Source organism: Acanthochromis polyacanthus, chromosome 1 (genome assembly GCF_021347895.1).
Source record: "Acanthochromis polyacanthus isolate Apoly-LR-REF ecotype Palm Island chromosome 1, KAUST_Apoly_ChrSc, whole genome shotgun sequence".
In the NCBI taxonomy this organism is placed as follows: domain Eukaryota; kingdom Metazoa; phylum Chordata; class Actinopteri; family Pomacentridae; genus Acanthochromis; species Acanthochromis polyacanthus.
In genome coordinates, this window is record NC_067113.1 from 48,765,659 (window position 1) to 48,788,711 (window position 23,053).

General features: G+C 38.3%; 2 protein-coding genes across 2 annotated transcripts; one reads left to right on the forward strand and one right to left on the reverse strand.

Annotated features, from left to right (window-relative positions):
• The first annotated feature begins 287 nt into the window (after nt 1-287).
• On the forward strand, nt 288-6,487 carry kin (Kin17 DNA and RNA binding protein). Its single transcript, XM_022208221.2, has 12 exons — nt 288-548; nt 637-731; nt 832-875; nt 2,170-2,292; nt 2,699-2,883; nt 3,000-3,048; nt 3,130-3,181; nt 3,421-3,538; nt 3,626-3,748; nt 4,446-4,545; nt 4,643-4,743; nt 6,186-6,487. Exons 1-12 carry the CDS (start codon nt 435-437, stop codon nt 6,243-6,245), a joined length of 1,164 nt encoding a protein of 387 aa, XP_022063913.1. The 5' UTR covers nt 288-434; the 3' UTR covers nt 6,246-6,487.
• Nucleotides 6,392-21,503, reverse strand: itih2 (inter-alpha-trypsin inhibitor heavy chain 2). The gene is made up of 21 exons (XM_022208220.2): nt 21,297-21,503; nt 19,988-20,020; nt 19,673-19,711; nt 18,042-18,214; nt 17,862-17,966; nt 17,055-17,217; nt 16,868-16,975; nt 16,474-16,602; nt 16,246-16,362; nt 15,982-16,150; nt 15,768-15,893; nt 13,862-14,043; nt 13,283-13,468; nt 12,416-12,555; nt 11,997-12,169; nt 11,189-11,344; nt 10,996-11,109; nt 9,652-9,844; nt 9,395-9,567; nt 8,210-8,327; nt 6,392-6,777 (listed from the first exon to the last, which is right to left on the reverse strand). Exons 1-21 carry the CDS (start codon nt 21,387-21,389, stop codon nt 6,630-6,632), a joined length of 2,838 nt encoding a protein of 945 aa, XP_022063912.1. The 5' UTR covers nt 21,390-21,503; the 3' UTR covers nt 6,392-6,629.
• Nucleotides 21,504-23,053: the final 1,550 nt, after the last annotated feature.

Here is a 23,053-nt window from a genome sequence, read left to right on the forward strand (position 1 = left end):
ACATTAACAGAAATATTATTCATCCACGTTCAAAGTTTAATCTGTTATTTCATTAAACTTTGTCCTCTTAATATAAAAATAATTAATATTTTATATTGTACAGCTGGATTTCTATTGGTGTTTTTACTGTAGGCATTTCGCTTTTTCCATTCCCGCTACTCCCTGCACTGTTGTTTATGTTATAACGTTCTGTTGTTAATTACAGTTTCTTTAAAAAAAAAACTATTTTGGTAAAATACGAAGCTTCAGAGATGCGCCTGAACTCAGCACTGTATATCGCGAGATTTTAGGCGAGGTTATGACGCTCGACACGCGGAAACTGTTTACCTTGGTAGCGGTTGATCGAGGTTTAGCCGCTAATCGAGAACAAAATCAACCAGAGTTGTGTTACTTTTAGCTCAAAATCGAGTATTTTTTAAATATAGTTTTCCACAATGGGGAAAGCAGATTTTCTTTCTCCCAAAGCGATAAGCAACCGGATAAAATCCAAAGGTCTGCAGAAGTTGAGGTGGTATTGTCAGATGTGTCAGAAACAGTGTCGAGATGAGGTGAGATGAGACTTCAATCTTCCCTTTTAGTGTGTTTATTGCCGCTGTTGGTGTTTTAAACTCATGTGTGTTTGCTGTTTGTTGTCAGAATGGCTTCAAGTGTCACTGCATGTCCGAGTCCCACCAGAGGCAGCTGCTGCTGGCCTCAGAGAATCCCACCAAGTTCATGGACTACTTCTCTGAGTGAGTCCCAGTTTGTGTGATCAGCTGTAATATAAAGAAAACACATGTTGGTGTTGCTCACTGTAAATAACTGAGTTCATTCTTGTTTCCTTTCTCGCAGTGAGTTCAAAAGCGACTTTCTGGAGCTGCTCAGTCGACGATTTGGTGAGAAATGATTGATTTGAAATGGATTTGCATTAGAAAAAATTAAAACCTTGTTGTCAAAATGTAGAATAATACCCATACCAAAACTACACTTAATTGAAATGCTTTTATTTCTTGATATTTTTCATAGAAAACTAATTATTCAAACTTTGAACTGTGCCTAAAAAGGCAGACAGTAACAGGTGGAGTGTTAACATTTGTAATAAAGACTTTTTAAAAATGTTGTCAAACCCATCTTTCAGCTCGTACACTATTGATGTAATGCTTGTAAGTTAATAGTTTAATTGTGGCACAACAAGCCATTCAGTGTGTGAATTTAAATCAGCTAAAAAGATCTGATCTTTCAAACTACACACATAAACTGAAAACATTTAAAATGTATTCAAATACATGAGAAAGAATCTGTCTGATATTCAGATTGTCAGCGTTGAAACATCCGCACATTTCATTTAACTCAGTCCTCATGTCACTCACTGGCAGTTTCTGTGTTGCTAAATACTCACAGAATGAAGTCAGTCTGATGTTCATATACATTAAACTAGAACTACATGTTGTATAGTCTCTCTGACTCATCACAAAAATAACCTTTAAAGATTAGACAGTCCCAGATATTGTTCAGAGTTTACTTATTTGTAATTTATGAACCAAAACTAAATTCTAAAAAAATTAAGCTGAATTTTAAAATTTCTTTCTTTTTTGTAGAACTGGCTTTTTTTTTTTTAATAAAAAAATGTCTCTTTAGGGTTCAGTGTCTCCGAAAATATCACTTCCACCAAAACACACATCCTCAATTGACGTAGTGACACACACAATAAAGTCAAAGCTTCTATCAAATACCATATGTTTGTAGTCAACATCTAAACCGATTGTTAGACGAGGTGAGAGCCAGGGAATTCCCATCATGCCTTGAGGTCGTGCAGTTACTGGAGAGCAACTGCAGCATCTTGCTCTAAGAACTGCAGCTGCCTCGATCTCACAATGTTATTGTTGCTTATGTTTGCATAAAGTCAAACAGAAACCGACCCAGCATGCACTGTGCATCGATCTATGATCAATTCTGTGAAAATTTATCCATACTGAGCCTATTATCAGTAATTAGTAATCAAGGAGACCAATAACCTATAAACTGTACATTAGCAGTAAAAATAAAAATGGAATAGCACAAATTCTGACTCAAAACTTCACTGAAATGTCTTCGTTTACTTATATTTCCATCTGTTTATTTACAGAGAACATTTTCGGCATTTATCCTCCACTAAGTGTGCGCTTATTGATTCATTTTTCTCCTCTACAGGGACCAAGCGAGTGCACAACAACATTGTGTACAACGAGTACATCAGCCACCGCGAGCACGTCCATATGAACTCCACACAGTGGGAGACGCTCACCGACTTCACCAAGTGGCTTGGCAGGGAGGGTACGCTGACAGAAAAATACTTTACAAAGTGTCAAATATCATGAACAATAGCCAAACTATAGTCTATGGAAAAGCACCTCTTTTCTGTTGATATTACTGTATTTTTGCCATCTGATGATCCCAGGCTAACCTTTTCCTCAGACTGTAGTAGACGACGCATGATCGCTTCATTATGTGTAAAAGGAGTCAGATGTCACATAGCCCTGCAAAAAAAAAGGTCCAGGAACCATTTTGGAGTTATTAGAGGTTCTTCCAGGAAGTGAACAAGTGAGCAGTTTCCTTGATGACCGATGTTGGATCAAATATTTTTAGATGCATGAGTGCAGAAACCAGACACCAACTAGAATCAAATAGTTCCACATGAAGTATAAAATATTTACACTAATGTGTTGAATATCACTTGCAGGTTTGTGCAAAGTTGACGAGACCCCTAAAGGCTGGTACATCCAGTACATCGACCGCGACCCGGAGACCATCCGGCGCCAGGAGGAGCAGGCCAGGAAGAAGAAGCAGGATCTGGACGATGAGGAGCGAACCGCCAAGTTCATCGAGGAGCAGGTCCGACGGGGCCGTGACGGAAAGGAGACCGAAGTGAGTTCTCGAAGGAGAGACTTCAACATTTTAGTGCTCTCAGTTATCTAAATACACCTAGAGATGTTTGTTTTTGCAATAAAAGTCATGCTTTTTTCCTCTATTTTATCCTGCAGGAAACTTCGGTTTTCACAGAGCTCAAACGTGAGAGTGAAGAAGAGAAAGGTTTGCGTTTCTTCTCTTGTGAGCAACAGATTTGCATGAAACTTTACCTTCTGCTCACCTCTTTATATTTCATTCTTACAGTTGCTTTCAACCTGGGAGCCTCTTCCTCTGTCGCTGGTCCCTCCAGGTCAAGGTACAGACTCTAAGAGCAGGTCTTCTTATTAATATTGTATAACACTACTGTGTAGTTGTTACGATGTGCAATATTTATTACCTTGTACTTGCACCTTTCGTGACTTTTGCACTCCTCTGTTTTTTGTTCCTAAGAGCTCTGTAACAGTAAATTTCTCCTTTGTGAGATCAATAAAGTCTATCTTATCTTATCTAATCCAAACTTTCTGTCTCTAACTGACTTTTTGTGTCTCTTTACAGTTCGGTTCTCGGTGCCAGTGCTCTGAAAGCAGCTTCATCCTCGGTGAAAAGAAAAGACACGTCCTCTGACGCCAGAGGGGAGAAGAAGAAGAAATCCGCTCTGGAGGAGATCATCGAGGTGGTGATTCTGCACGTGTTTGTGTTTAGTTAGAAGCTACTGCTGCTGGATGCTCTGATCGGAAGTTTGATGCCTTTTTTTGTTTAGATGGAGGAGAAGAAGAAGCAGAAGTCGGTCAGAACTGATTACTGGCTGCAGCCCAACATCATAGTCAAAGTCATCACCAAGAAACTGGGAGAGAAATACCACAAGAAGAAGGCCGTCGTCATGGTAACGATGCTTTGTTTTACTTTGGGTTGCTAACTGCACATCTTTCCTCCAAACTAAACCCAGAGAGCACATTATTATATATTTATTATTATATATTATTACTACATTATGTCTTTTTCTGAGCAACTTCAGAATTTCAAGATTAATAAAACTTAACCTGACTTAACTTAGAATTAACTTAACCTACCTTATCTTGGTTTTAAAGCCTCTTCATTTGCCCCCGGTTCACTTTAAGATGTTTGCTTTAGTCTTAAATCTCGTAATGGATAGTTAGATACTCCCCTTTTACATCCATGAGATCTTCTAACTCTGGTTTCTTTAATGTTTTCTAGGGTAGAATTAAGATCTATTGCGATGCTGCATTATGTGTCAGTAGTTCTCATTTCTGGAATAACTTTCCAGTAGAGATTGGAGCATTCAATTCAGTACATAGCTTTAAACCAAACCTTATAACGTATCTTTTTAGGTCCATACTTAGCTAATTTTTATGTAGTTTCATGTAATTTATTTACCACTAGAACTTTTTATTAGCTTTACTATGGACTTTTGTCTTTTATTGACATACATTTTATTATCATTTTGACTGTATTCTCTTATTTTTATTGTAATAAAACACTTTATTCTGCTTTTTCTATATGTATGAGTTGTACTATTTTAAAATAGTTACTGTTATTATTATTATTATATTTTGCTGTAGGAGGTGCGAGACAAATACGGAGCAGTGGTGAAAATGATCGACTCCGGAGACAAACTGAAACTGGACCAGAATCACTTGGAGACGGTGATACCTGCACCAGGTAAACCACCAAAACCCTTCAACCCGAACACCCCACTAAAGCCTTCTACACGTTATTAGGAGCGGTAATATGAAAACTGTTGTGAAACTTCCTGCAGGTAAACGCGTTTTGATCCTGAACGATCAGTACAGAGACCTGGAGGCTGTGCTGGAGGGGATCGATGAGAAAAACTTCAGCGCTACACTCACACTGGACTCAGTAAGTTGTTGTTTTTACACTTATGGCTGTTTTTCATCTGAAATGGTTGAATGTCATGTGTTAGTCAATGTTTTAGTGTCTGTATAAAGAAATTTTCGACTGCGGACATGACGAGGTAATCTGCTAATTACTCTGCCAAGGAACGCAGCAGAGTTATGTGACAATCGGTATATGTTTGTCCGTCTGTTATTCTGTCTGTGAGCAACATTACTCAACACCGGACCAACAGATTTGGATGAAATTTTCAGGGAAGGTCAGAAATGACACAAGGACCAACTGATTAGATTTTGGCAGTGATGCAGCTTATAGTCTGGATCCACGGATTTGTTAAAGAGCTCTTAATCATTGCTAGAGAGCAGCACAGCATCACTGTAACTATGACAACAAGTGAATATTATCAGCTGCCTCCTGATGATCACATGATTGTGATCCTACTACAAATCGACCACTGTGGACTGATCAGGACTTGTCCATAGGAAGTGATACAAGGAACATTTGATTAAATTGTGGGCGTGTTTCCGAGTCCCTTCAATTTCCGCCACCTGCTACATATTTAGGCCACGCGATTCGGTATCCGTACATTTTGTTTGTGGCCACATTCTATTGTGCCATGATTTGTGATCATCAGTAACTACTGAACAAAATGCTGCATTTCTGACAATGCCATACGGGGGAATGAACATCCTTGGCGGAGTACTGCTCTCTCTAAATACTTTTATGGATATTTTTATAAATTAATTACTTTCATATTTACCAGAGACCAAATTCTTCAGGATGCTTTATTTGTTCAGCCACCAGTTCAAATTGTAAAGATATTCATGAACAAAGCCATAAAACATAAAGCAACAAATATTCACGTGGAAGAGTCTAGAAGTAGAGAATATTTGGCTTCGGTGTTGAAGAATAGCTCCAACAGCTAATAATCAAAGCAGTATATTTTGTTAATATCAACAAATCATTTAAGGACAAATATCTAAACACATTAAACAGTTCTTTTTAACAGTTTTTCTTTTGTTCCTGGTGATTAAACTACATTTATTCAGCATAATAGCCAAAATAAGTAAAGATTTTTGTCTTGTTTTGTTCACTTTGTTTATAAAGCAGTGGGTTCATAATACAGCCCACAGTTCTTAACAGAGAATTATAGAGAAAACAACAAACTGAATGTTTGGTATAAACTAAAAAAACAACAACTTCCTAATCGGTGACATTTTATTTATTTGGTCTAAGAATAATCAAATTTATTGTGGAGAAAAAAAGCAAAGTGTGCTTTGAAAACCTATTTTTACTGACATTCTTTCCCTGTAAGTGAGCTGTAATGTGTTTTATTTTCATGTCCTCTACTTTACATGTATGTTATTTAATGTTCTATATTTCTAACTTGTGCAACGCTTGTTTTTAAATGTACCGTATATGTAAAATTTCACTTACTTCCTTCTCAGGGTCAGCAGAAGGGGAAGAGAGTGGACGTCGCCTACGAGGATTTCTCCAAACTGGCCTGAACAAACAGACTTCCAGGTTAAAACCTCAGGTTGCTTTTTTTTGGCTGAGGGACTCTACTGTGTCAGAGTTAATTCCCCAAGACTCACCTGTACATACACATATCCCACAATGCACCTGTCTAAGGAACCACAGAGACTTGGAGCAATGTGTTTGGTTTGTTTCCTTTTATTGTGTATTAATATTCAAGTCGATCTCTACATTGCAAATGTAAATTTTGTCCAAATAAATCTGATAAAATGAACTTCTGTGGAAAATGATTAAGAAATGTAGTTACACTTGTGACAAAAAAAAGTTACATGTTCTTTTCCCCTTTTCTCATCTGGTACCTTTTGAATGGTTGTAGTTTTCTATCTAACACTGATGTTAGTAATAATAGCAGCTGCTCAGGGCATCTGGAGGAAGCTGTTTAGACCTGGGACGATGTAGTCGGTGTAGTGGCCGTCAATTAAGCCCTTCCCACTGTTATGAATGAACCAGCAGTAGACGTTGGAACCACGTTTTGTATCGCTTCTGTAGTCCTTCTGCCAGCCCCTGATGCACAAACACAAAGTTATGGCTTTAATGTGAAGTTTACTAGTCTGCAGTGTGGCTGTACAGTCATGATTAAAGCTTTCCATCCACTTGTAAAGACCATGTACACAATCGTTTAAAAGTTTTAGATCACACAGACAATTTCATGTTTTAACTGAAAACTCACACTTTTATTCATGTGCTAACATAATTGTACGAGAGTTTTCTAATCATCAATGAGCCTTTCAACACCATTAGCTAACACAATGTAGCATTAGAACACAGGAGTGATGGTTGCTGGAAATGTTCCTCTGTACCACTATGGAGATATTCCATTAAAAATTTCCAGCTAGAATAGTCATTTTCCACATTAACAATGTCTAGACTGGATTTCTGATTCATTTAATGTTATCTTCATTGAAAAAAAACTGCTTTTCCTTCAACAATAAGGACATTTCGAAGTGACCCCAAACTTTTGAACGGTAGTGTCTATCATGGTAGGCTTAAATTTCCCTTTTCCCATGCATCTTTGTCACAAGGAACAATCATGCATCCTGGCTTTAATTTATTATAGATCTTACAGAACTATCAAAAAAAAAATCTATTGGGTCAAAAATATACATACAGCAATGCGAGTTTTTTCACCTCAACCAGGTGCTTCTGTTCGTATCTTTGACCATACCTCTTGACAGAACTGGTACAGTTCAGCTACATTTGTTGGCTTTCTGACTCAGACTTGTATCAGTCCACGGGTTCTTGATGGGTTCAAGTCTGGACTTTGGGGAAACCAGTCTATAACTTTTATTCTAGCCTAATTGAGCAATTTCTTTACCACTTTTAGTGTGTGTTTGGACTCATTGTCTTTTTGAAACATCCAGCTATGCCAAAGATCCAACCTTCTGCCTGATAATTTCAGGCGTTGTGAAGAATGAGAGCATAATACTGCCTCCACCATGCCTGATAGTGGTTCTTGAGTTTAAAAGCCTCACCTTATGTCCTTCATACATACTGCTGGACATTTTGACCAAATAGCTCACTTTTCGTTCCATTTGAGTACAGAACTTTCCTCCAGAAGGGTTTTTCTTTGTCCATATGATCAGCATTAAACTTATTTGAGTGTATCAATGGAGTCCTATTTAAATTGGGTCAGAGGACTCACCAGCTGTAGTCAATCATAATCACTCAATAGAAATTAAGAGGCCACTAAGAAAATGTGATCAACTCAACTTTGTACATTACCACAATTTTTGATCCAGTAGATTTTATAATTTTTCCAAAGGACCTTCAATAAATTTATGAAAGACTTAAAATCAGGATTGTTTTTGGGACAAAGATTCATGGGTTTCGATGAGTCCATCATAGAACATTTAGAGTTACAGGCATCATTGGAAACTCAAGACGGCCATGATATACAGGGTCTTCACAGGTGTATGTAAACATGGGTAAACTTTACCTGGTGACCAGCAGCTTGTTGCCCTTCACCTCCATGGTGGCCTCGTTCTTTAGAGGGTCGGCTCCTTCATGGATATCATACACACTCACCTCAGGAAAAGGTTCTCTGGAAAACTGCCCTGTGAAGTCACATTTTTAAATTAAAAACAATAAATAAACTGTTGTACAGAGGTAAACAATATAGAATTGTTGGAGTTTATCTATTTTAGTCTATATGTGTATTGATTTTGAACCTGTTTCAGAGACTTTCCTTCCAGTGCAAGAATAAAATAGTCTCTAGAGAACTATATTCCAACCAAATCTACAATTAAGAAGACTTTCCATACAGTTTAATTTAAATATGACATACGAACTTTTACCTAGAAGATCTTAAGCGTTCGTTCCAGCTATAAGTAAAATTTTGCACTTGAATGTCAGATATAACTAAAAATGAAATAATCTCCGATTATGTCATCAGCTGATAAATCAGTCTAAAATCTCTCACATACATATTTAAATATCCATAGTTTTTAATAGAAAAGTTTCAAGCAAATCAGAGGTGATCGAACAGGAGGCCCCTGACGATTTAAGTTAGTGATTAATGGTGCAGTACTAATAATGGCCACTAGATGCTGACACCAAATAAATTAAGCTACAGCAACATTTTCCCAAAGTTTTCAAGTCTTTTCATTAAAATCTGTACTTTTTTGAACATTAGTTACCATAAAACGGGGCTATAAGGGACAGCGGGGTAATAAGGGACACTTTTCCGGAAAATGTTTTAAATGTAATTCTGTGTTTTTTACCTAGATTTCTTTAAGAATTCATGGATAATTGATAAAAACAACACAAAACCACATCCTGCTCAACATAAAAACCGCAGAATTACATTTAAAACATTTTCCGGAAAAGTGTCCCTCATTACCCCGCTGTCCCTTATAGACCCGTTTTACGGTATAATCTCAGTAGATATTTTCACTTCATCTAATTTCATCATCAGATATCAAAGTCTAAACAAACAAAAGTTATCAGCTCATTACAAGCTTCAACCCTTTTCTCCAAAGTCTAGATGTTTTTCTAGGCCTGATAATTTACAATAACTGCCTCCTTTACGGAACTTTTGGGAGAAATCATCTATATTTTTCAGCAGGCTAGAGCATGACGATTGACTTAGAGCATCAGAGTAATGCCCTTCAGGTAGACGTACCTATGAGTCCATGGACCAGAGGGGAATACTGGTTGTTGTTGGGGATGTAAACACCCAGGAAGTCCACATTAACTGGATGTTTCTTCCACACGCGGTGAAGCAGCACCATCACCTGGATGTTATTGTTTATTGTGATGGTGACCTGAGAGTTCCTCACAATGGAGATCCTCACCCTGAAATGGAAACACGGCAACAGAAACTAAGCCTGGCGTCAGGACAAGAAAGGCAGATGACTGAGTTAAAGGTGCTTCAGGTACCCGTCCTGTGAAATATCGGCTGTGGCCCCCCAGGTGAAGGAGTGGTTGTTTCTGCCGTCGGTCATGTCGATGCTGTTGGTGCTGACCGTCACGCTGACTCCCTCCGGCTGGTAGTAGATGGAGACGATACCGAAGTAGGTGTTGATTTTGTTTTTGTGGTTAGATCTGATTAACTGTCCGTTTACCACGACACCTTCAGGACAGGAGAGATGGTCAGGAAGGAGGGTTAGCACCAGAAATGTAACGTCACATTACGTTTGACTGTAAGCATCAAGCTGCAAATCTGAAACACAGCGTATAAATATCACCAGAAGTTGAGCATCTTTAATAGGTAAGGCATATCTGATATGTACACTTGATAGTTTTGATTAAAGCGATAGTTAGAAATTTAAGGAAATGCACCCTGTGACATTTTTTGCCAGAGTTAGACGAGAAGATCGATACCTCAGTTGTATATGTGTGGAGTTAATGTGAAGCTACAGCCAAGAGATGTTTGTCTTAGCTTAGCATAGCATAGCTTAGCAAATAAAGTTCATTTATACAGCATGTTTTAATAAAACCTGAGTTGACTAAAGTGCTATACTTGTAAAATCTGATTAAAAAATACTAAAAAACAAGACAACAATGATAACTTGTGATACTAAAACATTAACACCACAAAGAGCAATTAAAACGTACTGAAAATGTGTACAGTTTGAGTTTTTTCCTGGAGGATGAACATTCTGTTGCAAAGTTTTTGAGATGTAATTGCAAAGGCTTCATCTCCCTTACCCATACTGAGCTATTAATTTAAACATGCTAAACAGTCCGGGGTTTTGGATAAGGCTGGGGACTTTACTTTGTTTGTGCTAATGCTGCACAGCTAGCAAAGTCCTGATCACGATCATGATTGGTTTTTTTATAAATAAAACTGTCTTTTCCTGAGTTCTATGGATGCAGCAGATGATTTAGAGCAGAGTTTGTTTGCAGTGGTAATCAGATGTGGTTAAAAACGACCTATAGATAATATAATGTGCCATGCATCTCCATTAAAGCTGGGGGAGGCAGTACTTTTTTTGGTACTACTTTGCAAAAATCTAAATAAACCTTCTGGCATATTGCAATTGAAGTGGTCTGAGAGACTTCTGCACCTCTTCCTGGTTCTGCTTTTTCAGATTTTAACAAATCTACCCTATAAAGAAGACTATTAACATGTCTTCACTGCAAGAATGTGAGATCGCATAAAGAAAATCCACATTTATAGTAGGATGCGGTGGTGCAATGAGATTGATGGAGGAATTTCACTATGGAGAACAGATTTCTGCCTACCACAGCTTTACCATGTAGCAGCTATGAACAAAGTACCTGTTCCACTGTCAGACACCAGGTTGAGAATGTGACCAGGTTTGGAATCGATGTTGAAGCAGACGTATGTGTCGCTTCCAGGCAGGTGGACGATGAAGTGAGGGTCATTATCCACTGGAGGAGAAACACCGAAGCTAGTTAAACACATGATAACGCTGCAGCTGGAGAAAAATAAAAAGTATAAATGTGTTACCTAAGTTGACCTGCTGAGGCAGAGTCCAGTCCTCTGGACCCTTGTTGGCCTGACTGGGGGGAGCCTGAGTTGTCATCTGGACCCAGGGTGGAGGCTGATAGACGACCCGCACCGGAGCCAGATTGTTGGACGCTGAACCTGCACCTAACCCTCCTCCTACATCCATGAGAGACAGTAAAATATAAATAATCTATTTAGATTAATTTCATCTCAAATCATCAGGGCCCTTCTGCTTGACCATCTTTGATTTGCTTGAAACTTTTTTAAAATAATAAACTCTGGATATTTAAATATCTTTAAAATTTTAGCTTAATATATTGAATATTTTTCAAGATTTTTTTTTAAAAATTGCTCGCTGACCCACCTTTTCTGCCCATTTTGAAATTTGACATGCTATGTTTGAACAACATCTCAGAAACTATTACAGATAAAAGCCTGACATTTTCACTGTTATTTCTCATCATATCATTGATTCAGAATCTGTATTTATTTATGTAGTTAAACAATGAACTATGAGGAGAAACTTGAAGAAACTGATTAAAAGTTCCATCTTTGAGCTTACATTAACAACAATATTGATGTTGCAGAAGTCAATTAGTGATATTTTCTTCACTATATTGTCAAATGTCACAATAAGACAAAACAAAATACTTAGAAATATGCACTCAAATACATCAAAGTAGATCAAATAGTCATTTTTTTTTTTTTTAAATGTGATGATTTGAGAAGGAACGATCCACTCTTGTGCTGCTCTTCTGTCAGTGTTTTTTTTAAATACAGTGTGACCGTGCTGCTTCCTGTCGGGCACCTGAGCAGCAGCCATGCTTGGGGTCCTTCGGGGAGTCGGCCAGCAGCCTCTCCTTGGCGTCCTCGCTCTCCACTAGCAGGGCGGTGAGCGGAGTGACGAACTGATGCTCCACGGCCAGAGTCATGATCCGCTGGGTGATCTTCCTCTTTTTCACAGCTGTTGGAGCCAAAGACCTGGAGGGAAACCACACTGCAACTGTTACACACTGACAAAGCTACAAATTCACTCTTTTTTTAAAAAAAATATAAAGTTTTCTGACTATTGTGTGCAATTTTGACATGCTAAAACACATTCATTTGCATTTATTTCTACTTGTGGATCTGGTTTCTTTACCGTATTCTGAATTTATCCACCTGACATGTTTCTTGTATTAAATCTAGAGAGTTGTTCATCACCAGGTTCACTCTGCAGGCTCTCACCTCTCACTGATCAGCTGTTTGATGGTCAGATAAGCCCACATCTGTCTGGCGAACCCGGTGAAGGAGTGCTGCTGCTTGGCCAGCTCCATGTCCAGCTGTGTGGTGTCAGCATCCGTCTCCAAGGTGAGGTCCAGACGGGCCTAAAGGACGAAACGCTGCTATCAAGACACGTTTTCTTCATCTTTGTTCACCCGTGACCTTTGGATTGCATGTCTCTGGGAGGATGGAGATTTGATATGCCTTCCAAGTCGACATAAATGATGGAAGATGGCGACAAAACAGTGCGTGTGAGCGTGTTTTACTTGCTCCATTTGAATTTGAAGCTGATTTTTCTTCATGCTAAGGTGTCAAAATGTAAAAGCACCAGTTGAAAAGAACAACAGGGACATAAAAAGGTAAAAAAAGAAGCTGACTGACCTGCATAAAATACTACTTTTATATAAACGATGGTTCAAAGCTTCAATCTTTTAAGTTTAACATTTTAGGTGTCTTTTTGGTTCTTTTGTGTCTTATTTAAGTGTCTTTTTGACTAAATTTGCCTTCAGTTTGCCTTTCTTTTTACATTTTTAGTGACTTTTGGATAATTTTGTATCTTATTTGGGACATTTTGAGTGTCTTTTTGGTCATTTTCATCCCCGTGTGGTGGTTTTACTATCAGTTTGACTGTTTCTGCTGAGGTGCAGGACTTTATATTGCAGTGAAAAATGAGCCCACAGTGAGTAAAAATGTGACAAAAAATGCCAAGAAACTACTTGCAATTCAGGGGATTACAGGCAGGAAACCAGTGAACAAGATATTTGGGCATTAAAGTATTTGCAGTGATGCCAACATGTGAAATGAGTGGATGATTGGGTGTTTTTCACTCACAGCTGCAGCAGTAGTGATGCTGCTCAGAGTGTTGGTGTCTGACGGTAGAACTCTCCCAGCGACCACCAGCTCTGAGCCGCTGAAGTATTTATCGAAGCGGTTCTGGGTGACTTCAGACACCGAGTCCTCTGGGAACTGGATGGTGATTCTCCTCAGCAGGGGAGAGGAAACCTGGCTGTAAAAGGTCTGCAGAGAGAAAGCAGACACTGAGGAGATTCTGTGTGATGATCTGGAGCTACGAGGCTTGACAGGATTAATTCTAAATAAATTTAATCAAAATTCGAAAGGAGTTTTATTTATTTCAAGGAGTTATTGCTGGATTTGGATTTCAAAAATGTCTAAAAGAATAAATGAGCTCATACTTGCCAAATAATAACAGTCAGACAGTTAAATTTTATAAACTGTGCTTATTTAACACAGTATTGAAATGCTAAGATTCCGTTTTTTTTTAAGAATATCCAACAGAAAAACTAAGACTATAAGACATAAAGCTGGAGTTTATTCTTCGGTCATTAAGGAATGTTTCAGATTTTTTCTTGTTTGACGTGAAACGAGGAGAGAAATCTGCCGTATTCGAACCCGAAGTTGCTCTGCGGCGTCGTGGTTGGCGTAGATCCTCTGAGCCATCCCCCTGTTCTCGTTGGCGATTCGCTCCAGGAAGTCGTAGTCCACGTCGAAGCCGATGCCCAGCGAGAAGAGAGAGAACTCCTCCCTCATGACTCGCTTCACGTTCTTCTGGATGGTGCTCAGCTTGATCTCTCCTACAGAGAAGAAACCACATTCGGTCAGCTGTGTCCATTTAACATCCACTTTAGAATCATTATCGAGGCTAAAGAGTTGATAGTCATCTTTAAAATCTAAAATATTAGCATTAAAGGACCATATCTGAATTTTTGTACGTTTGTTTTAAGAGCAGAGATAAGCTCAGTCAATCAAAAGTGACATTTTCTTTATTTTGTTTTGTTTAGTACAATTTCTGACTTTAGATTGGGTTAGCAGACTACAGACCACAAAAAAATGTCTCTTTGATCATGTAAAGTACATAAAAGCATCAAAGTTACTCCATCTCAAATCATCTCTGATTTGATGAAAATGTTTGCATCTTAAACTAAGAATATTTAAAATGGTATCTGTGAAATTTTAAATTGATTCATCAAATACTATCAAAGATAAACATTTTCAAAAATTGCACTTTTAACTTGCTTTTTCACACGCTGACATTTGAGGTTATGTTTGAACGACAATATTTCCGCAACTCTTAAAGATAAAATCCTGAAATTTTCAACATTATTTCTCATCACGTCATTGATTCAGAATCTGCATTACTGTATAAGTAGACCAAATAACCTCAAAATTATGGGCGTGTTGAAAGATGACGAAAAATGTAAATCATCATGAAAAGTCCCATCTTTGAGCTCACATTAACTGATAAAGCACAAATCAACTAATGATATTTACTGAACCACGTGTAGCTGCATACTTGATTACAAAATTAAAATAATGTTATTTTCATTGAACTTTCATTACTAACAGAGCAGGTTTAACGAGTTGTACCACAAAAACAAAAATACTGATCGATGGTCTGATCCAAGTAGAGCAGAATTTCAAAATAGTTCTCAAATGTAACACAAGTAATATGTTTTTTTAATCTGGATTTTTTTTCACCTGCTTTAACTCATGCATGGATTAAAGGAAGTCAGAGTTCTAGTCTGACTTACAGGATGTTGACGATGGGTATAAGATATTGGTTACACAATTCACGTATCTTTCCCCTCTCCTTCCATTATCTTTGTGTTATCCCTTTTAAAATCTCCTTCGTTACAGCTAAGATCTTGTGGCTAGCAACCTACCATGCTGACAATCTCAAGCTTTTTTGGTGAATTTTAATAGCATTGCTCACCCTCCAGTGTGCAAAACTAAAACAACTCCCCCCCAACACTATACAAAATCCAAACAAGTCGGAGTGTTTTCTCCCCAGATAGCAGAATAATAATGAAGTGTATCAATAGTCTGGCATTGCCAGATCGTTCAGTGTTCTAAATGTTATCTTAACTTCTGCACAGTTTTTGTTTGTTTTGCCAATATAAATGCCACCCTCTTGATTGAAACCTGCAAAATACAGAGTTCTTACCTGTATTTTACAGGTTGGAATCCTGTATTTTGCAGGTTTAAAGAAAAATGCAGCACTCTCGTCTGCTTTTCTAAACTCCTGCAAGCTGCTCACCTACTTATTCCTTCGAGTGCACCCTAATGTAGCAAACTGGCCCCGCATATTGTGTACTCTTAATATGACTAGATATGAAAAATACATTCAAAAATGTACCGCAGTCTTCACAAAACAGTTAAAATATGATATAGACTTGCATGTATGGTCCTTTAACGCACATTTTAACCACTCTGGAATTCAACTGCAAACTGTTAAAACTCAATTTTTTTGGACGAAAAACAGAATTGGAGTGATTTTGCCGAAGTTTTTCTTTCTTACCAACGGTGGGATCTCCGTCAGACACCAGGATGATCATGGAGACGGATCGAGAGTCGATGAGACCCTGGTTGGACGCCTTCACCAGCATCTGAACTGCTCTCATCAGGGCCTCGTTGATGTTGGTACCTGGAATCGGGAAAATGACACCATCGTCAACACATTTTTAAGTTTATCAGGTTGTCAGAGCCCTGCTTGGTTAGAGGATCAGTCATACCCCCATTGGGTTTGATGTTCTGGATGTATTTCTTGGCGTCTGCAACCTGAATAGAAGATCCAGGAACCAGCTCCTCGCTCCAGCAGCGAACGTTGTGGTTGAAGTCGATGACGCTGAAGTTGTCGTCGATGGTCAGGTCGTCCAGAATCGCCTGCATGGCCTCAACTGTCTGGGAGAGAAGTCAGGAGTTAGATGCACCACATGGAGGCAGTGTTTTATAACAGATCAGTGAGTTCAGAGGAACTCCCTCCAGCTGCCACTCACTTGCTTCATCTTGACTCCCCACATGGAGCCGCTGACGTCGATGACAAACACAATGTTTTTGGACAGAGGAGAGAGGTTGGACGGGGCGAAGAAATGGACAAAGTGACCGTCTGAAACCTGCAGGAAACAGCGTGAGCTTCAGTAACAGTCGTCTCCAAACAGCTTTCCAGCTGTTTTCAGTAATCCAGTTGAGAAATCAGAGCTTTTACGTGATTTAGTGAGTGATACCTGCAGTTCTCCAGCGTTACTGTCTCTGTTCACATCATATTTGACAGTAAAGACGCCGTCTATAGCGCTTCCTGTGCAGTTGTCACACTTTCTCTGCTGCTGTAAGTTGGGCTTGAAGACAATATGAGCCTGAGGACGAAGAGAAAGAAAGAAATGTAACTGAGATAAGTTTGAACTTTTTTGAACTTTAAAGTGTCTAAATCTTCAAATTTGCCATAAATATCCACAAATGTTGAACTCAGTGAACCAAATTTAAGCGACACATGCGTTTAAATTCCACATTTTCTTACAAGATGTGGCTCTATTTCACTTAAAGGTGGACCCAACAACAACAATTTATTACATTCACATTTTGTAGCTTTAGGGTAATACTTGTGGTTGTTTCTGGTGTTACCTTGTCTTTGGTGGATGTAACTTTAATCAGATCTGAGAACTGCACTCCGAGGGTGTTTGGAGCTTGAACCGAGGAAATTCCCTTCGGCTCATAGATGTAGACATCCACCTGAAGAGAGACAGGGTTACAGATGATTGCTGGATCACACATTCATTCACAAAGACCATAATAATCTGTGTATTCTCACCTGAAACTGTGGCACCAGCCTGCCGGGCTGCAGGTACAGCGAGTGCTCGTAGAAACCCAGCTTCCTGTGCATCATCTCCTGGTAGTGGAGCTCAAACTCGATGTTGCTTCCTGGAGGGACGTGGACCTCTGTTTTGAAGGTCTCCATGTCCTGGGAGTTGGCTCTGTGGAGCAGCAAAGCGTGGCTGTTTTTATTCAGTTTAAAGCTGCACAGATGCTCCAGGAGGTACGGAATTTCAACTGTACGCCGATGATGCTCTCATCTTCACCAGCTACTACTCAAGAAGCCTCCTCTATTCTTACTTCAGCTATGGTTCCTGTAAATGAGCGGCTTTTAAAATCTCAATCAATGTATGATGTTCACAAAGCAACCACTCAACATCAAACATTCAAGAGTCTTTTTGGGAGGACAGGAAATAAAACTTGACTCTGAATTCAAACGTCTCGGGGTGACACTTGATTCCACACTGGGTGTCAAGAGCCACAAGAAAAGAAGATCTAAAACAGTGGAACAATTTTAGAAAAATGAGAGCTTTCATAACACTTGATGCTGCTAGAATGTTTCTACATTTCATGACATTATCACACATTGAATACTGCATAACATGTTGGTCGCTGACAGGTGTAAATACATGCAAAGTCATAGAAACACTATAAAAAAAATCATTAAAGGTCTTTAATAGAAAATCAATGTCATGTCATATTTGCAATATCTTAGAGAAGATATCTTGAGCTTTGAGCATTTAATTTTTTTTAATTTGCTTGCTTGCTCTATTTGACTGTCCCTATCAAATAAATAAATAAATACCTGATGATGCCGGCTGCCTTCCCTCTGGCTCTGGCCTGAGCGTACAGGTTCCTGGCCACAGTCTTCTCCTTCACCGAGCCCACGAACGTGATCCCGTTCACATTCCTGCAACACAAATGACAGAAGATTTAAAGCTGCTCTGTGCGGTAGAACAATCAGACTGTGTGGATCTGGGCTCACATGGTGAAGTTGGTGATGAAAGCCCGTTTGGGGATCTGGACGTTGAAGCCGATGCTCTGAGCTTTGGAGCCCGAGTTGACCACCGAGCTCCTGACGGTGGTGTGAGCGAAACGAGACGTGATGCGACTCTCCACCTTGTAGCTCTTAACGGTGATGTCATCTCCACGGATGGCCTGAGGAGAAAACAAACGAGTATGAAGAAGAATCTGTGTTTCTGGGATGCTTCTTTGCTTTTTATAATCTCATTTCTCGTTGAATTATTCACCTTTTCTCACCAGAATGACACTTTGGACTTTGCTTCCTTTTTTGACCTAATTTTTTCTTCCCTTCAGCTATATTGGAATTTTTAAAGACTTCTCCAGTGATAATCAAGTTTTTCTACCATGGTAGCATGTCCATATGATGTTTTTTTTTTTATATGCTTTGAGTGAAACAAGCACTTCACATCATAGCTGAGCATTTCCACCTTAAAACCGTAGTGGTAAATGGTCTGTATTTATATAGCGCTTTACTATACCTGCAAGGTACCCAAAGCGCTTTACATGATACATCACATTCACCCATTCACACACACATTCACACACTGATGGCGGAAGCTGCCATGCAAGGCGCTAACCACGACCCATCAGGAGCAATTCGGGGTTAGGTGTCTTGCTCAGGGACACCTCGAACACGACGGGGCGAGGATCGAACCGGCAACCCTTCGGTTGCAAGACGGCCACTCTACCCACTGATCCATGCCGCCCAGTGCTAGTGTAATGATGACCATCTAAAAACGCAGATTCAGATTTTGTTCAGATTTATTGTCATTTTCATCCAAGTCAGAAGAATCCTAAATTCTTCATTAGAAGGCAGCTGGACTTTTGAAGACTTTTAAACTCACATTTAACTGAGGAAGCCTCTAGATTGAGAGGAAGTTTTTTCAAGAAGCAAAAACAGAGATGTTCAGCTGCCTGTAAGCATATAGTTGATAGTTTAAAGTTCTCCATGAAGGAATTTTTTAATTAATTCATTTTGGATTCCTGAAGATTAGATCTTAGAAAAAAGAATCTACACAGTTTTGTTGGATGATTTTGGTCTTCTCAACACTTCAGTTTGATCTAATCTCAGCTTTTTGAGCTTCTAAATTAAATCAATTTGTGTATTTTCTCAATCATTCAGGCATAGTATTCTCACATTCTTTAGTAAAAGGCAGCTGGACTTCCATTTTTTGTTTTTTTGAAGACTTTTAAACTGAGGAAGCTACTCGATTGAGAGGAAACCTCATCAAGAAACAAAAAAAGACACATTCAGTGTGGTTGTATGGTTGATTTAGTTTGAAGTTCTCCATAAAAAAGCAACTTTTTATGAGCATTTCATCATAAATAAGTGATCCTATCCCACTTTGAGATGTTATATGAGCTAAAAAATGTGAAAACCTGATAAAAACATTATAAGGCAGCCAACTTCAGACCACTGAATTGATTTGTTGGATGGAAGCAGAAAAGGGAAGCAGAGCAGCTTCAACACGGACTAAAGTCAATAACCTGCCAGTCAGGAGAAGCTCCTCAAACAGCAGAACATTGATTATCAGATAAGCTTCAACTGTGTCCCAGTGCAGAGGAGCTCCAACAACAAGCAGACAGTCCTACCTCAAAGTCTTCCTGCTCCTCGCTGGTCAATATCGCTCTCTGAAACAAACAAGTCATCACATTTTTAATCACCTCTCAGAGCAGATTATGAATCACAGAGTGCTGCTATTTAATTAAAACATGAAGCAGGATTTAAATCAGGGTCAGATCAGGTTTGTTTGTTGTTGCTTTGTGAGTTTTTTCTTTGTAATCAGCGAGATGTTTCCCACCGATCGATGATTTCAGGAGTTGCAACATCAGCAAGACCCACATTCCAAGCTGTGTGTCATGTATGTACGTGAAATAAAAGGCTGGTAGTTTGGAGGAAATTCTCACCTTGTGTCTCTCGCGATGATCCTGAATATGTGACTGGAAGAAGACAGAAAATTAGGACGAAAATCCGATATGATGGTGAAGTGAATAACGCATTTTTTTTGTAATTTTTTGCAACAAATCACAAAAAAGTTGCAATATTTTGTGATTTGTATCTAATTTAGATGAAAACACACACACATACACACACCCCACAGATTGCTTTGCACTTCAAAATAAGAGCCATCAATCAAGACAATTATTATATTTTATTCTGAAAAACTATCAAACACAACAAAGATAACTTTAACTGTTAAGTAAAGCAAGCTAATTTAGACATAATTTTTTATTTTTTGAATGAATAGTTGCTTGTAGTTTTTCACATTTAGATAAACTACTGAATTTTTAATTGAGTTCTAAAGATTAAAGGTCTGGAAAAGTTATTAAATTTAATTTCAAAAACTATCCACACAAAAGTTTAAACACAAAAACAAATATGACATGAATTTTCCATGTTTTCTGCAATGATTTATGGATTAGTTGCTTGTATTATTCCAAATTTAGACAAACATTTCAGGGAGTTTTAAAGGTAAAGGGCCAGGACAAGGATTTAAATTTCATTTAAACACCTACACAATACAGTTTTTGTACTAGCTTAATAAAAGACGTAACTTTGAAATAAAACAGAAAATTAATTTTGCATTTTTTCTGCAACAAGAGTTGCTTGGATTTTTTGACATTTAGATAAACTTAAGTGAATATGAAAGCAAATTTTAATGGTCAAAGGTCAGAGCAAGCATTTCCATTTCAGTTAAAACCTAAAATCTACACGAGAAAGTTGTTTTTACCAATATAAGAACATCTGATTTAATAAAAAAGTAAAACAAACATGGATTTCCTGTATTTTCTGCAACACCTCAGGGAACAGCTGCCTGCATTTTTTTCACATTTAGACACACTTCAATGGATTTTAAAGCAAGTTTTAGTGATCTAAAGTTGGGGTAGGCTTAAAGATTTCATTGAAAAAAAATGAAATAGGCTTTTAAATTATGCAAAATTCACACTTTTGCAAGATTTTTCTCTCAGAGTTTGCTTCTTAATGTCTCTGTGCATTAAAATTAATGAGACAACCATAAAATTCCCTAAAAATCACAGATTAAATTTAAATAACATGAAGTTATGTCTTCAAAATAAGCCCAACAATTCTCAATGAACAAAATCTGCTCACATGTATCAGAAGATAAATGAAGGTTTCAGCACTGTCTTTACAGACAGTTTGATTTTTACTCTATTCTGCAGATAAAAAGTGTTTTCTTTTCACCCTCCCACTCACCGTCTCGTCCTCCCATTCTCCGTCTATCACAAACTCAAAGCAGCTTCCCTGACGGAGCACCAGGAGCCCCAGAAGCAGCAGCAGACGCCTCATGATTTACAGGCCTGAAGCTCACACACGCATATCCTCACGCACACATTAATTTAAAAAAAAAAACACTCTGGAGAGAGACGGTCCGTCTGCAGGGAACCTGGTGGAAACAGAGCAGAGCTGAAGGTTAAAATCCACTGAACTGATCGACTCCCTGCCCCAGTCAATATTTGTTGTGCTTCATGTAACCCACAGAGCAGAAGGAAACTTTGAAACTTGACCTGCAGAGTGGGCAGATAAATAGGACACATTTGAGTCATCACGGGTAACCCAGAGAGATCAAAGACTGAAATCTGGGATAGAAAATTCAGAAAAAAAGGTGCATAAATGGACAAAAACTATGTTTCTGATCCTGAAAGTGCCATTTCTGTAAGGAGTCTGTACAGCTTAAGACACAAAAATGAACATTTTCAAGACACAAATAATAAAAAACTGATAATTTTGCACTTCCTCCACAAGATGGCACCAAAGTCAACCAAACTGCTGATCTTTTATGTCTTATTTTCTACATTGTAAACGCTAAACTAACTTCTGATTTCAGTACGTGCTTGATTTTTTTGGGGGAAATTACACACGTTTCTACACTACAATTTAAACACAATAACATAAATTAAAATGCAAACGTGTACAATGAAAAAGAAACAATGAAAGAGTCATAAAGAGACTGAATATTGAGCTAAAGTGCATTTTTAAATTCCATTTAAACACAATGCACTACTATAAGCCTCTACTTATGAAGACACGTCGTTCATAGTTTAAAATAATACTTATAAAGGAGGAGGAAATGTGCAAACACTTATTAGTCATGATGAGGTCAGTTCAGGCAGCTGATGGAAGGTTGTGGTTAAAGGTTTTGCCTCGTTGCCTTCAAGGCTCCTTGTAAACTGCAGCTCCTGTGCAATTTTATAATGAACTCCATCGTGCTCCAGCATTATCCAATAAGAGGCTGTAAAGAGAATCAGAAGTTCTAATTAAAAGCAGGAATGAGATGAACACGTGCAGAACCTTTAACGGGCTCCATAAATGTGTTCACTCTCCACTGTGGAGTAAAATGCTGAGATTTTTTGTGCCACTGTCGCCTAAATTAGTTGCCATTTTTCTCAGCAAATTCAGGAAGATCGAACCCAAAACTGATGCAAAAATTTATAAAGCAATCTTCCTTATTGATCTAACCTTGCTTTTATTGTGAAAGAGGTTCTTTACACTGTGGTGACCTCTGCACTGCACTGGGAATTAATTGAAAACATATTAAAGGTGCAGTAGGTAATTTCCGCCACTAGGGGGCTCTCAATCCAAACACCAACAAAAGCTGTAGTTTGATGATAAAGCATGGGAGTGGTTGTCTTCATCACCACTGCCAATGAAACTATCAGAGGTGACACAGATGTAAAATAAGGAGATTTTTCAGCTGATTTAAACGCAGAAAAAAGCTGAATTTTAGGACCCTGCGTTATTAGGAATGACTTATTTGTAAAATTATGCATTTTTGTTGTGAACATTATTTACAGTTTGTTAACTGGTAAAATGTAAAGTAAGAATTTATTTTATGAGACTTTGCTATTTATTATAAAAAATGATTATATTTTTGCTGATTTAAATGTGTTAAAAATAGTGCAATTTTACAGTGGTGGTGTGAAAAAACAGGTCACTTTTCTAAAATTGAATCC

What these genes read in the sequence shown, in the direction of transcription:
- kin (XM_022208221.2), top strand. Translation starts at nt 435, where the DNA reads ATGGGGAAAGCAGATTTTCTTTCTCCCAAAGCGATAAGCAACCGGATA. An exon ending in AGAAACAGTGTCGAGATGAG is followed by an intron (nt 549 to 636) that starts GTGAGATGAGAC and finishes GTTTGTTGTCAG; the next exon opens with AATGGCTTCAAGTGTCACTG. An exon ending in CTCTGGAGGAGATCATCGAG is followed by an intron (nt 3,539 to 3,625) that starts GTGGTGATTCTG and finishes TTTTTTGTTTAG; the next exon opens with ATGGAGGAGAAGAAGAAGCA.
- itih2 (XM_022208220.2), bottom strand. Translation starts at nt 21,389, where the DNA reads ATGAGGCGTCTGCTGCTGCTTCTGGGGCTCCTGGTGCTCCGTCAGGGA. An exon ending in TTACATCCACCAAAGACAAG is followed by an intron (nt 16,603 to 16,867) that starts GTAACACCAGAA and finishes CTTCGTCCTCAG; the next exon opens with GCTCATATTGTCTTCAAGCC. An exon ending in AACAAGCTGCTGGTCACCAG is followed by an intron (nt 6,778 to 8,209) that starts GTAAAGTTTACC and finishes TTTGTGCATCAG; the next exon opens with GGGCTGGCAGAAGGACTACA.